Genomic DNA, 16,260 nt, shown 5'->3' on the forward strand with positions numbered 1-16,260 from the left:
CTATTTTATAGTTTCATTTTTCATCTTTTAATTTTTGTCTGTTGCTGTAATTGTGCTCTCTATTTCATATGCATGTTAAAATGAAAGAATAATAATTATTATTTATAATAATAATAATTTATTATTTATACCCCGCCCATCTGGCTTTGTTAATAAAAAAACTTAACAAAAAAAATCAGTAACCCTTAATTTCATTATCAGAATATCTCAACATAGCAGATTTCAGTATCGTTTCAACTCAACAACAAAGTCTATGCAGGGGCTCAGAGAGGAAGGAGCCACTCACAAAGACATGGCAACCTCAACAGGCCCAAGGCCAGCTCCTGAGGGTGTGGGCTGAGCTGTTCTTTGTTCATGAATTCACTGGGAGGTGTCCTCCAAAGCCCTCCCTCCTTACCCTCATGAAGCCTTGCCTCTTGACACCCAAGACCCATTTTGATTCCTGCTTCCTTCATTCCTTCTCTAGCATCCAGTTTTGTCTTGCTTTGGTGGTGATGGTGGTTAACCAAGGGTATTAAATAATAAACACAAACAAAAGTAACCCCCCCCTGCAATACTAATATAATATAGTTTGAAATCAAGTCCATTTGGAATTAGAAGAACTTAAAATGGGCCTATTGTCTACTCTGCCAATGAGTCCTAATAATCTATTTATTATGGTGAGCTCAAGGTACTTGAGGTATCTCCTCAGAAGTCAGAATGACATTTTCAATGACTGCATTTGAACAAGCACCCAAATCCACATGGAACAGAAGTATACAGTTCCAAACCGAGTGAAATACTTTTAGACTTCAAGAAAGAATTCCACAATCTCATAGCTGAAATGATATCCATTCTCCTTTCCAATTCCAGGACAATCCAGACAGCCCACACATGTTTTCTGCAAATTACTGAGAACTCTGTTGTCTTTGAAAGAGACTAGTGTGCTCAGCGAAGCAGTCCCACTATTCTCTCAGCACAACCTTCCTAAACCCCATATGCTTTATTTCTTGGCTGGCTTTCCTCAGGGAACAATCACTGTGTGAGATCTCAGACATCAGACAGGCCATTGTGAAAAGGAATTGCGGGTATGGGCAAAAGGGAGTTGTGGGTGGGTGGGACTACCACCAAAAGTCTTTGAGGGAAGATCCTCCATCACTAAATGGTGGTTGTTGTTTTTTTAACTCAATGACATTAACAAATTTACAACATTGAGTATTGCCAAGTGTTCTGTCGGAGTACTACAGATGTGAACAAGGTTTAAAAGGGCATATGCACATATCCATATTCCAGGTATAGGGCGGTATGTAAATTCAAAGAAGAAGAAGAAGAAGAATGTTCACTGAATTTACTGAGTTTAGAGAGCAGTGTGTGTTTACAAATGGAAACTCCTCCTCAGGTACCAACTCCTTTGCAAGCAGAAAAACAATAAAATACTGCCAATAAATAAAAGGGGTATGGGTTATGTAGAAAAACCAGGGGTGCACTTCTCCACCAGCTAGATGGCTCAATGGACTTCCTATGCTCCCGCTGTTGCTTCAGAGCAGCTAGTATTCAGAGGCTCATTGCTTATGAATATGCATGTTACGTTTAGTTATCATGACTCATAACTGCTGTCCCTGAATTTGCCTAACCACCTTTTAACAGCATCTAATGGCTATTGTTGAGAGTGAGGGAGACTGTTTGTAGGTGGGTGTTTTAAGCGTGGGTGAATATGTGCATGTATAGGTTGAATTCATCTGTGTGGCTGCTGAGTGGAAGGGTACTGAGTGGAATCCTATTTTGACCTTTTATTGTTTTTATATGGTGTTTTTAATTTTTTCTTGGATTGCCTTGTAAGCTGCTTTGTGATTTATTTGTCTTTTGCTTTTAATGAAAAATGGTATATAAAAACTAGAAAGCAATAATTGCCACACTTTGCCGCAGTGAACGGCCAAATTATACGTTGGGCATCAGCAGTAGGGCCCCAGTATTGGCCTGAGGGAGCTGTATGAAACTTTACCTGCTGAAATTGCAGCATGCAAAGCAAGCCATTCTTGGATTCTGAAATAAACTGCCTGCTAATCCATGGCTTCATTAACAACATGTGCTATGGATGTACAGATGTGGCCACATGAAGCAGATAACTTTGCATTTTAAAAACATCTGCTCCACCCACAGTCATAGGTGAGACAACAACAACAACAACAACTGACAGGTAGCAACTTCTCAGGAATCCTGGAAGTGCAACTGGGGCAGCTCAAGGCCAACTCCAAAATGACCAAAAGACCAGCATGTGTGAGCCTCATTGAAGTAAATGGGCGCTATAGAGAAGCAATGATTGGTGAAGTTCATCTCAGGACGACACCTGCCAGCAGTCTGCAAAGCATTAGTTAGGGTCATCAGTCACTGACTTTTATGAGCAAATCATGTGGGCTCGGGCAATTATGAAGCCTACAAAGAGAAAAGCCCACATGAACAACCAATCTACTGAATATTCATGAACTCCCAGCCTGCCTGTGTGATATTGCACTCATGTGAGAGAGCATCTGTGAGCATCTCCTTCGAAGAGGACACAATGGGGCTGAAAATATCACCCTTTTTTGACAGGCTTTTACTGCAAGGGTCTAGCTGAAAGATTCCAGAAGGAAGATCCAGCAGGCAGCAGAAGGACATTAGAATGGGAATACTATTGTGCAATGAAGTGCCAAATCAGTTCATATATCATGTATGTCGGTATAGTTGCACTTGTGGCAAGGCTGACAGCCCTCCTACTCTGACTACCTCACCTGGTAGAGCATGAGACTCTTAATCTCAGGGTGGTGGGTTAAAGCCCTACGTTGGGTGAAAGATTCCTGCATTGCAGGGGGAGAGGTGGACTAAATGAACCTCATGGTCCCTTCCAACTCTACAATGTCAGAGATTGAACCTGAAACCTTCTGTTTCCAAAGTATGTATTCTACAATCTACCATACTCTTGTATATATTTCACATACATTTTATTGGCTTGACAGAGTACTCTGGGAGCTTAGAAAGTTTATTCCATGGGCAGGTCTAAAACTCAAGTGGATTCTGAGCAATCAGACTAAAATGTCACAAAGCCATACTTTTAGTGTTCTTTTCCACCCTGACTAGCTGTACAAGCGTGCAGGGAACATGTATTTAAGAGTAATTAATCTCGGATAAGTGATCTTCAGTATACCTCACTCTGTAGATTCAGTGGCATAGAGTGTAATGCTATAGACACAGGATCACATGCCTCACATCAATTAATCAAAACAGCTTCCTGTTTCCATAGTATGCAGTATAGTAATGCAGATTAAAAGCCTCTTGACATAAGTGGTACATATTCATAACACTGAATGCAAATCAACTGCCCTTGCTGTACTCACCATTAGAGTGGCTAAGAGTGGGGGGAAAGGTGATGACCAACTGGAAGTATGGAATCAGAGAAAGTTGGTTATTCAACATGAATTGAGTACAAGCATGTGATGCACTCCCATGTTCTATTTATCATCAGAGCCGCAGCTTTAGCTAATATATACATAGGCATTGCAAAACAAGCAGAACCACTTCTTTAAAAGCAAGGCTCTTGCAGTGTGGAGTTTTCCCCATTAAAGAGCTCCGAAAAACCTGGCTGAGCTGGCTAAATCAGGATTCTTGGAGGGAGGGTGATACTTAAGTCTGCCACTGTAGAACCAAATGAATGCTCAGGTGGCCAGTGCCATAATGCATTTACATGGCTCTCTGACTACAAATTAATAGTGGGATAAATCCAGCACACAGCTCTTTCCTCCATCTTGCCAACACCATCCCCTGAGAATGGCAAAGGAAATTGTGAAACCTTATTTGGGATGACACACAAGGTCCTCTAAGAGTAATTATTCTCTCTGTGACCTCTGGCAGGGCTGGAACAAGTGAGGCTTTCCCCCTCCATGTATTTAATCAATACTTGGAACATCTGTGCAGGTTACACTCAGTGGTGAGTGAAAAGCTTTTGACATAAGGGATTTATGAAAACAAAGAAAAAGGAGGATGAGGATGTGCTCTATGGACTACAAATTAACCAGGAAGGTGGGATTTCTTTTAAAAACTTTTAAATGTTTATGCTCAAATTTAAAACCATTTTAAATGAGTTCACATCCCTGACCTAAAACACAACTGGTGAAATCCAGTGGAGTCCATTCACTAACAGAAAGGACTTCTGTTTGTAGGAGGCTTCTCTTCCCCCTCCCCATGACCCCCATGTGGGAGCTTTTGGAGGGGTGCAGACGAGAGGAATAGGAAGTCCACTCACATAATGTTGGATGTTGTCCAAACGGAACGGAGTTATTTAATGAATGAAGGTGCTTTATTTTGAATGCATATCCTAAATCTTGTTTATGACAGTTCTGCATGGTGGGGCGCAGAACTGTAGGGGTGGGGCATCCCCCAAAACACTTAAATTAATAAATGCTAGACTTTTGGGTTATTGGTGATATGAAGGCAGAATATAAGCTGCAAAGGAATTCCTGGGTAGCACCAGAGACTGGAGATTGGGAAGGTTGCCAGGGTAACTGCTCTGGAAGGAGGGCAAGGGGCTTCTGGGAAGAAGAAAGGGTGAGATCCATCTTGGTGAGGGGCAAGGAAGGACTGCCTGCAATGCTTTGGGTCATGCTATAAGATCTGGACTCCCTCCATGAAAACTGAAGGTGTAAATATGTGAATAAAACCGTATTTCTTAAAGCACGACAGCCTCTACTGTGTCTTCTGTTTTCCAAAGGGACAAGACCCTGTGTGTGTGTCTGAGATCCCATGCGCTCTTGCCATGGCTTGGCGGAGAGAGGGACAGGAGCCCGGCTTTTGTAACAACATTACTACTATCCACAACACTGTCCCAGAGTTGTGTGTGGAGATGTCTGCTGCCTTTGGGGGAGTTCCCGGCAGCTTCCTTGCAGAGGGAAAATGCACAGTCAGCACTATATCCAATGTGTCACTAGAATCATGCTCCTGGCTTCCATTGTTTTTTAACCAGCAAGTGGCAAAGTACTGGGGCAGCTGAGAAACACTAGGGCATCTGGTGGTATTAAAAAAATGTAATACATCAGTTCAATTTAGAATTAAATTCCACTATTTATGGTTAGGTTTCTGCTGATTTGCATTGAGAAATGATTCCCATTCCCCCCAAGGTATGCTTAGGTACACAACATTTCTGGCCGCAGGCCTGTCTTCCAACTCTGCACGTAACCCATAATGAATTACAAACACCCTATCTCCCTATCATTACAAGGGCCATGTAGATACCAGATGTGCTATTTAAGGGCAGGAGGCTGATAGTCTAGGCTCCTTCTGTTATTCCATCCACTGAGATCCATGAAATCAGCCTGGAAGTCATAGGCTAGATGAGGCACTTGTTCAGTATTTTTAAGCAGAGAAAAAAATACTTACTACAAATTCCAAATGGAGTAAGAAAGAACAGCTTAGTGCAGTTTCTCAACTGATGATTATACAAACTTTGTAAGAGGTCATAAAATGTATCGGATCAAAAGAGAGACCAAGTCAAATCACCTTTGTGCAAAGTATTTGCAAAAGAGGAGAGAGAGAGAGAGAGAGAGAGAGAGAGAGAGAGAGAGAGAGAGAGAAGGAGGGGGGGCGGGAATAATCAAGGACACCTTTGAAGTTTTAAAGCCAGTCCCAAAATACAGCAAGTCAGACTGTTGAGGGAAAAACATTTGTTATGCAGAATGTCTGCAAAATCAAGGCATATCGGAACATCTGAAGCGTTAGAATTAGGAATTTGCAGGAGCTCCTAATTAGGCAGCAAAGTTCTAGACTAGAGCATTAGAATAAAGGAGACTTTTAAATTCAAACAGGAGTAATGACTGAAATTATAGGAACAAAGAGAGCTAAGCTTCTTAGCCTGAGGAATTAGCATGAGGAAGAGGCTGTAGCTCATTGAAGGTACCTGTGATTTGCATGCAAAAGGTCCAAGCATCTCAGGCCTGGGAAAAGCCTTCTGCCTGAAACCCTGGAGAACCACTGCCAGCCAGAGTAGACAAAAGTGAGCTAGATGTACCAACGGCCTGACTTGCTATAACCCAGCTTCTGATTTTCCTATCTTTTATGAGATGCGAAAATATGGTTATGGCCACCTGCCCTTATACATATGTAGAAGATGCCTAACACTGATAGAATATCAAGGCAAAGGAAAACTTGATTTCAGAAGAGCACATGCTTTGGGTCAGTTTAAATATACCATTTGTAGTGGTGACCCATGGGAAGAGGGTGACATTCCTTCCTGTGTGACACTGCACTGCATGTCACCTTAATATGAGATCATCAGCATCCCACCTGCATGCCACATGAATATGACATCACCCCAAGCTACATGTAATACTAACACATGAGTGGACAAGCATGCAGGAAAATGATTTCAAACATGACTCTCTGCATATGAATTGCTTGCAGCAACTATGGACAAATGTGTGTGGACAGGGCAGTCTTCAAATGTGACTCGGAAAGAAGTTTTAAGTTCAGAAAATGTAGCTTTTAAGATACGAAACCACCTAAAACCTAAATTATCTGGCAATACAGGATTGCAGCCTGAAATAGCTAAGTTCCTTCCTCTCCCTTCTCCCTCAGACTAGCAGAAAATACAATTCATTTGAACAACATGTCAAAGCAACACAGCAGTTTAGAAAACTCGGAAAATGGCCAGCGCAAGTGATTTTCCATGCGCAGGCAAACCTTGTCACAGGAGCACAAGATGTTCGGGGCAAGATAATTTCAGTTGACTAACAAATGAGTCATTTATATTTCAGCGAGGCGTGTGGGGGAATATACAGTGTTTAATTAACATCCCCTTTCTAGCTTCGGAACAGGGTTTGCTTCCCCCAACCCCTCTGTAATACCTCCTCCCTGTGTCAATACACCAAGGAGAGGTAAAATTTGTAGGGGAGACAATGCCCACTCCGTTAGAGTAATACAGAATCTAAATGATGGTGTATGAAATTTAGAAAGTGTTTGGCGGGTGGGGGTGCAATAGGCTCCTGACTCCAAATTAGGCCCCACTATAGTACAATCACACAAGGCTGATAACCAGTGTGCTGACAATCTGCCGCTCAAACACCTAATTGGAATTCTGGAATGGAGAGCTGATGCGATGCTTGTCAGTTTACATGCTGCTTTCTGCTGAAGCCACTTAAATGGATATTAAATTATTGTTTTTTAAATGAGGAGAAAACAAAACACTTCCCCCCACATTTTTTGTGCATGAGATACGATCAACGACCATTGCATTAATGTTTATTTTCACTACTGAATCAGCGAGAACTACGCTATGGTGTTTGCAACAAAAGGAGGGGCCATTTGTATCAGTCTGGTTGCAAAACACAGCCACAGGGATGGTCATGTTACATTCGACGAACGTACAATCTGTGCAAGTGTGCACATTGAGTTGTATGCTCATGAAGTTATTCACAGGTACCATTCAGGGAGTGTATAGTTTGGGTACCTGTGTACACAAGAGTTAATCTGTACAAATCAACATGTCTTCACTCTTTCACACAAATATTTGTACATGAGAATACAGCTTGGACCTGTGTTTAGTGTAACGTCTGAACAAAACTATGCCTGATAATACAATATACCAGACAAGTAACTTGTTAACATTGAATCTGATCCACCAATTTACCCATCAAGCAACTCTGTTCTGCAACAAACTAATTTAAATAGAGTTTACACAAAATATGATGAAAAACAAAATTCTAATTTTAATAGATATATGAGCATCCTAATAAGTGCACACAATCAAACAATTTAACTTTTCATTGTAGTCATATACAGAATCTGAAATGGGAGCGATGGTAGGAGGCTCAGGCCCACAACAAAATGCAATTTAATACATTGGACCATATTTCCCTGTAAACATGGTGCTGATAATGGTTGTTTTGGCCCATTCATACAGAGGCTGAGAAAACATGCTTCATGAATTTCAGATCACAGTAGGTGGAAACAATTTATTGTTTCCTTCAGAGGCTTTACTTTATTTGCTGAGGGTCTTAGCAAATTGTGATTTCTAAAACATAATATTCACAAGGCAGAGAGTGGTTGGAGCCACCCAGATTGGCTGGGACAACCCAGTCAGATGGGTGGGATACGATGAAGAAGAAGAAGAAGAAGAGGAGGAGGAGGAGGAGGAGGAGGAGGAAGAGGAGGAGAAAGGCTGTCTGCATTAGGAATTGTGGAATTCTCGTTCTTAGTTTACTCAGGTTCCCCCCCCCCCCCTGTACAGCTCATCCACATAAAGTATCAAGCAAATTAAAGCCCTCTTGTGCTTTCTCCATGCTCCCTCCGCCTGTTTTCTTGGACCAAAAAAAAAAAAAAAAATCCAACTTGAAAAAGAACTGAACAGTAGTGCTATCTCTCTATAGGAGAATCAACTTAGCACGATTCTCCTGCTTGTTCCATAGGGCTTGATCTTGCCGCAGGATTATGTGGCAGGTGAACTCCCCACATTTCTACTTTTGCCTTTCCCCAGAGCTTCCTGTCCTACTTTCCCACAGTACAAGAGGGCAAGTGGAAAAGAAGAGCACAAAGCCGGAAGGGAAACATAAAAATAATGCATGACATTCCATTTGGATTTGTGGGTTCAGAACTATCCCAGTTCAGCTGCAAAACACTTTCTTTCCAAGCAGTAAGTGTCATATGCATCCTGCTACTTTAACCTAAGTGAAACACGGACCAGAAAACTTGTTTCATCCTTCCTCACTCTCTTCTTGGAGTAGGGCATTTCCTGGCAACTGCGGCAGTAGTTTCTTATAGCCCTTTGAAGTAATTTTGAAGTAATCATGTCAAGCTGAAGCAATCACAATGGACAAGGCCTGTAAGATCCCTGAGCAGATGGCTCAGGTTGGGTGAACTATGAGAGGTGGGGAGCAGGGTAGAGTCAGAAGGCGGCAGCAAGCGATCTGGGATGGAGGTTCTCAGGATGTCCGTACCGGATCCTATTCCCACCTCCGTCCAGGCTCTGCCCTGCCTCTCCTTCTCATTGCTGTGGAATACTATCCAATTTGCTTCCAGAAGATGTGGTGATAGCCCACCAACTTAGCTTTAAAAGAGGATTAGAGAAATTCATGGAGGATAAAGCAATCATGGCTTGCTAGTCATGGTGGTTAAAGACCAACTCAAGACTAGATGCAGCATGCCTTTTAATACCAGTTGCTGGAGGATACCAGCAGCAGAGGGCTCTTGCCCTCATGTGCTGCTTGTGAGCTTCCTGCAGACTACTATGGGAAGCAGGATGCTGGGCTACTTTATGTTCTTAAACTGCTTAGCCCAGAACAAGCTGTTCACTAGCAGAAATCTTGGCTTTCTCCTTCCTGTCCCAATGAAAGTTCTAGGTGCATTTGTGCTTAAAAAGCATCCCCACAGCAATCATTTTCAGGTACATTTGCTCTTCAATGCCCCTTACTCTAGAAATCATTGCGGCCAAGTATTCTGCCCATGCCAACACGAGGGGGAGAGGGACGGTCTTGGAAACCAATTAATGAGCAGTTTCAAAAATGTTGCAGTGAGGCAGCAGAGGCATTTTAAACCTCACAAGGAGAAACCTTTCTTGACTGAAGACTACCATTGAGAATAGTTCAGACAAAACGGAATGGGAATTACTTTAAAATGGGACTTAGCTTTGAGTAGCAGACTATGACCCACAAAAACTTTGCCATTTTTGGTGAAGTCTTTAAGGTAGCACAAGACTCTTTCTTTGTTTACACTGAAACTTAAACCCCACTTCACTAATGCATGCCCACTTTCAGCTTGCTATGGTGCTGCAAACTGAGGTACTTATTTATTTCACAAAATGTATATACCACTTGACTGTAAAAAAGAATCTCAAAGTGGTTTACAAAAAGATTAAACAATAAAACTGAGGGGGGGACACCATAAAACATAACAAAGATTAAAATTACCTCAACTTTCTAAGCATCTGAGTAGGCCTGTCTAAACAAGAACATTTTAGCAGGTGCAGAAAATAGTACAGTGAAGGTGTATGCTTGATCCCAAGACGCAGGGAGTTCCTAAGTGCCACACTCAATAACTGAGTTCTTATAAATGCAGAATGGGTATTATGTGGCACCTGTAGTCGTGCCAATAATGTGGCCTTGATCACAGTTGTAACTCCACTTCTATTTTATTGTGCAGTATTATAATCCCAGAAGTATTAAAGAGCTGTGAAGCAGCCCAATCCAGCTATCCAGTGACTGAAATGAGTGTGCACATGGTTACACCTTTCTCTTATGCAAATTCTTACGACCATGTTTAACACGTAGTTACAGCTAAGATGAACAACTGTAGAGCTTTCTAGCCATATGGCCACCATATGCATTGGTGCAGGATGTTAACAAGTAACTGGCATACTACTACTTAGAAAATATCATTCCAGTTCAACTGATTGCACCAGTCTGGATTAGCAACCAGTTTACATCTGGGAGATGGGAGGTGTTGATGCAATTATGAGACTAAGAGAAAGTCAAACTTATACCTACTTTACACAGGAGTAAGCCTTATTGATCTCAATGGAACATCTGAATAGAATAGAATCATTTAAAAAATAACCAACCAAACCTATTAATCTATCCACATAACTTTTCACCCTTAAGTATCTCTTCTAATACAGAATTTTGAAATTAGGCATAGGATTTCCAACAAACTCAACTACTCATTATACTGATCATACTTAACACATTCCAATCACCTCTACTTATCTAAATAAATGGAAAAAACCTCAAAGCACTCCATCTTTTGCATTAGGATTTGATCTTGATTACCTTTTCCAGCAAACCAAAATTGGTATTTTTAACATACTGGATTAAGTGGTCTCTGAAGTACACAGTTGCTTCAGAGGAGACTCTAGGGGATGAGTGCTAGCTCCTTAATCACAAGAGCTTGCAATCATTGTAATTTTTAAAAAGGCAAATGGGATTTACCCTCGTGACACAAACAGTAGACAAGCATTATCCAGAAGATAGCTCAGTGATGCTACATGTTGCACTGAAAATAGGGCCATAGTTTCCAAACTTGATTATCAGAAGTTCAAAATACATTTACTAGTGCTTAATGAAGAGAATTAATGTATCTTTTAAACAGGGATTAATATGTATGCAAATTAGGAAAAGAGTTTTTTAAAGTAAGATTTTTCACTCATCATTTCAGAAAATGTGCTTTGCATCGTTAGGAAAAAATTAATTCACATTGTCAGCAGATTCAATTTAGGTATTTTGCATGTAAACAATAGTGTGACTCAAGTCCTTTTCTAGTTTATATTTAAATTCAGAACCTGAATACTATAAATGCTAATTAAATACTCTATTTAATGGCAAAAATGAAGAGGCGAGCTAATTTCAATTTGCAGATTCCTCTAATTACAATGTTTTCCTTTGGAAAATGGAAATTGTATCTCAAATCTTTTAAGAAAAATGAATCATTAATCTTTATTCATTCACCTTTTAAAAAACTTTTTAATGCTTCTTTTGTATTAGGATTGATTCTAATGGAGATACAATTGTTTTTCCTGACAAAAGGCTTTTAAATATTAAATTAAATATTACCAAAGTTAAATTAGATTTAGCTCACAGATGCAAATTACATTAGCAACGCTAAAGAAAAATAACTATTTTTTTTTAAAAAAAGGATATCAGAGAGGGTTTTTAAAAAAGAAATTATAGTAGATAGTAATGATTTTCACATAGACATATTTGGAAAAGGATTCCTATATTATAGAGTACTATGTAACATTTATTCCTTTTTAAGGCCCCGGTCTTGTTTTCAATTATAGTTACTTTCAAAACATGTATCTTAGCAAAACTTGTACAATTGTTTAGCTGAATAGCATTTAGGAGCTGGTAAAAAAGGTAAAGAGACGCCTGACCATTAGGTCCAGTCGTGACCAACTCTGGGGTTGCGGTGCTCATCTCGCTTTATTGGCCGAGGGAGCCAGCGTACAGCTTCCGGGTCATGTGGCCAGCATGACTAAGCCGCTTCTGGCGAACCAGAGCAGCGCACGGAAACGCCCTTTACCTTCCCGCCGGAGCGGTACCTATTTATCTACCTGCACTTTGAGGTGCACTCGAACTGCTAGGTTGGCAGGAGCAGGGACCGAGCAATGGGAGCTCACCCCATCGCGGGGATTCAAACTGCCGACCTTCTGATCAGCAAGTCCTAGGCTCTGTGGTTTAACCCAGAGCGCCACCTGCGTCCCTTAGGAGCTGGTAAGTTCCCTAATTTGGGTCCCCGGGGTGGCTTCCTTTGGATGTAACACTAAACATTTGCTTAGCACTACATTGACAAGTTTTGGGCTTTTCAGCTTTCCTGATGGAATGATCTTTGTCCGCTCTTCTGGTGGTTTTCAAGGCCCTCTGGAGCTCATGGAGGGGGCAGCAGGAGGAGAGGGGGTGGAAATCCTATTGCACTAATGGGACTCATTGCACTGGCTTCTGCTAGCACAACTACTTAGCTATATCTGGCTCAGGATTTCAGACAAAAAAATTCTCCAACTCTACCCGAGATTAAACCTCGGACCTTCTGCATGCAGAGCAGATGCTCCGAGCTGCAACCCTTATCTTAAAAGAATGAGGAAACTAATTTGTTTATTCTTTTTATTACTAAACAATAGGGGGTGGGGAATGTTCAGATTTGCTCAGCAGATCCAAAGGGCTATATGTGGCCTTCTGCGCATGCACTGTGGTTTATTTGGGACCACAAGCCCATGCGTACCTTCACAGCCTTTCAATATTAGCACCTGACTCCACGGAAAGCATGGTGGCGGCTGGAAGACAAGCTGGAGCTTCTGGCAACCAATCAAATAACGGATTGGGACCACAGTTCTATATGTTGCCCTCAGCTGCAAATTTCCAAATGTTGGTTGAGAGGTAGCATAAAGAACTGTGATTTGTGCTCAGGGCAAGTGATTCAGACCTACTATTCCCACAAGATTCATGCAATCCAGGCAGAAAACAAACAGTGATTGGCAGAACAGTGTGAACTGGGCCTGAGCACCGACTATCAAAGCCTTAGCTTATAAAAAGAAAGATGTTCCCTGCAGTGCTAACCACTGCAATGGCATATGAGTAATCGCAACCAAATCCTATACATGATTTTTTTCTGCGGAACGAATTCCCATTTACAAGCATAGGTTTGTAGCCTAGGATTATTAAAAAGGGAAAGGAAGGCATCTTTTTTCTTTGCTATATAGAAAGGTAAATAGGTATTCAAAGCTTGAAGTTGCTGAGGGGAGTGTCTGTGTGAAGAAGTAAGGAATGACTGGGCAGCAAAAGGTGCCGTGAGACAGAATCATTATTGATTGCGCACAGTTCTTAGAAATTAAAAGCACAGTGCTTAGAACACAAAGACACACTGTTACATTTTCAAGCTCCGGGCTACATGTCATGTTGACCCACTGTGCGGCTCAAGGAGGTGTGAGAAGGCCATGTTGACATCACCCTAGTAACAGCCAGAGGGAGCAATGACTCAGTCAGCAAAGGAAAATAAAAACCAAACTTTGCCTCTATCTATTCCCTGTTTCCAGGCTCAATGCTCCCAAGCCAAAGGCTGAGTTTGGACTCTTGCTATTTTGCCTCATTGCCACCAACATTAAAAATCAACACTGGCTTGTAGTAAGAAGTGCGCAACACTTGTATGTGGAAGATTGCTTTCTTGTGCACAAAAAACTTGAAAAGTTGAGGAATTCACTCCAAAGGCAAACTAAAGTTCTGGGGCCATGTCTGAATTTTGGCACATCTGGTGGTTCCGTTGGGTGGTGGTCTTGTTTCGGAAAATGATTTCTATGCTGTTGGTTTAATGATTGAATATACAGTACAGTCTCCATAAGCCCTTTGTTTGAACTGAAGCGTTAATTGGAAGAAACAGTTCATGCAAAGCATTATTAGTTAGTTTGGAACCTTTTGACAAAGACCAAACTTCTTACTGCTGGTAATTGCTGAAGCTGGAACATGAACTGGCTAAAACAATGGCTAGCTACAACATGGAATATGGTAGAAATTAACAGAATATACTTGGCTGCAAGAGGGGAGAAAACACATACTGTAAATCAATATCACAATACAGAGATTCAAGGATCGCAGCCAACTAAGTTCTATTCAGAGTAGACCCAGTGAAATGAATGAACCTAATTTACTCATGCCTATTACAATGAATCTACCCTGTGGATACAACCCTTGGTTCCCTTGGTATATTTTTGAAAGCAAAGTAGATTTGATTTTTATACCACTGTATTGTTTATTATTGTATTTTTTCATATTTCACTTGATTTGCCATAGTATTTCTAACACACTCATTTATCACCAGTATATTTCTTCCTGTTGTTGTAGCAGTAGTATCTGTTGCTAGGCACTGACTACACATAACTGAAAAACCTCCTCATATGGGACTTACATCTAAGTAAACACAAGCAGCTTCTTTTGATGTCAAAACCTGGACGATTTTCACTACAGTTTATTAGAACAAGCCAACTTGAACCCATATTTGCTATTTTAAGATGTGCACGTTCCACAGTGCAAGAAGTACCTGCGGCAGTTCACAGCAAATTTGCCTAAACATATGAAACTGTCTTGTACTTAGTCAGACAATATACTGAGTTCGCCAGGTAAAGGTAAAGGTACCCCTGCCCATACGGGCCAGTCTTGACAGACTCTGGGGTTGTGCGCCCATCTCACTTAAGAGGCCAGGGGCCAGCGCTGTCCGCAGACACTTCCGGGTCACATGGCCAGTGTGACATCGCTGCTCTGGCGAGCCAGAGCTGCACACGGAAACGCCGTTTACCTTCCCGCTGGTAAGCGGTCCCTATTTATCTACTTGCACCCGGAGGTGCTTTCGAACTGCTAGGTTGGCAGGCGCTGGGACCGAGCAGCGGGAGCGCACCCCGCAGCAGGGATTCGAACCGCCAACCTTTCGATCCGCAAGTCCTAGGCACTGAGGCTTTAACCCACAGCGCCACCTGTGTCCCGAGTTCGCCAAGCACAGAACAAATAAATCTGTACTGGGATAAGCCAAGTGCAGCCAATGTGTGATCCTCCAGATGTTGCAGGAATATAAATCCCATCCTGCACGACTACTGGCCATGCTGCCTGGGTCTGAAGGGAGCTGAAGTCTGGCAAGACGCAGGTGTCACCACTTTGCCTAACCTGATCCAAGGTTTCAGGAGAGGTCTTCCTCATCCCCTTTACCTGAAATACTTTAAGTGAACCAGAACTTTCAGCATACATGTGCCCTTCCCATTCCCATGCTTATTTACATGTCACAAATCTGGAAACAAATATCAATTGTCAAAGGTGCATTTAGTGTATTTGTCATTGGATTAGCTTGATGAAAATAATAAAAACAATAGAATCATAGAATTGGAAGGAATCCAAAGAGTCATCGAGGCCAATCTCCTGCATTGCAAGAAGCAATGAATGCAGAGAAATCACAATGCAGTCACAAAAGTGCATACAATCATTGAGTTTAAAAATGCTTTAAAAAGGCTCACCTCCAGTAGACAAGAACAGCAATAAGGAGTATGAGGCACACAAACGTCAAGGCTGAGACTACAATGAGGGGAATGATCCATTCCATTTTGCCAGTAGCAGGTCTGGTTGCCATACTGGAAATATTCTTGTCTGCTGCATGGCAAATAACAACAAAATCAGTAACTGCAAGAAGAAACTGAATGGCTACAAAATAATTTGAACAGCAGGCCATTGTGCACATTACACAGAGGCAAACCTGAGTTTGCCATCAAGCGTACACTTGGCAAGGAGCTACAGCCAATTACGGCTCCCTGACAAGTATCCCGGTATGGTACTTCTAACAGTGAACATATCTTCGTTGCTTTCAATTTCCTTTTTTGGTGTGGATGCAATACATTTCTTGTGTACACCTGGAAATGTAATGTATAAAATGGCCCAAAGTGAAAATGGTACTTCTTTCCACATGAGTGAAGACCAGACTTTAAAACAAAGATGAGTGTTTTATGAAGCAAGGAATTACACTGGAAACACAAAACCTTAGTTGCGTTACATAGGAATGTTTTGCTGTCATGAAACATTCTTTAGTTTCCAACTTCAAATGGTCATAGGAACTGGGTGCATTAATATTTTTTTGTTTTCCCAGTTTTTGCCCATGACTGTTTTCATCCTCTACTCCCTCCCAACATTTCAACATTGTAATGTATAAACAATCATTGACTGCAGTGTTTCTCACTGTGAAGTTTGAAATGTCTCTGAAGATGTAAATTGCTGGATTCTCACCACAGATTATTGTAGAAAGATA

General features: G+C 41.5%; 1 protein-coding gene across 4 annotated transcripts in view; it reads right to left on the reverse strand.

Moving 5' to 3' along the window:
- Nucleotides 1-16,260, reverse strand: part of PTPRG (protein tyrosine phosphatase receptor type G) — a 521,921-nt gene that overhangs the window by 58,971 nt on the left and 446,690 nt on the right. For 3 of the 4 annotated variants that reach the window (XM_081901339.1, XM_081901336.1, XM_081901338.1), the window contains exon 13: nt 15,479-15,611. In XM_081901339.1, the coding sequence (XP_081757465.1) occupies nt 15,479-15,611 (133 nt within the window). The remainder of the gene's footprint in view (nt 1-15,478; nt 15,612-16,260) is intronic. The other variant, XM_081901337.1, reaches the window with a different exon arrangement.

The sequence above is a fragment of the Podarcis melisellensis genome (genome assembly GCF_964234715.1).
Source record: "Podarcis melisellensis genome assembly, chromosome: 2".
Lineage (NCBI taxonomy): Eukaryota > Metazoa > Chordata > Lepidosauria > Squamata > Lacertidae > Podarcis > Podarcis melisellensis.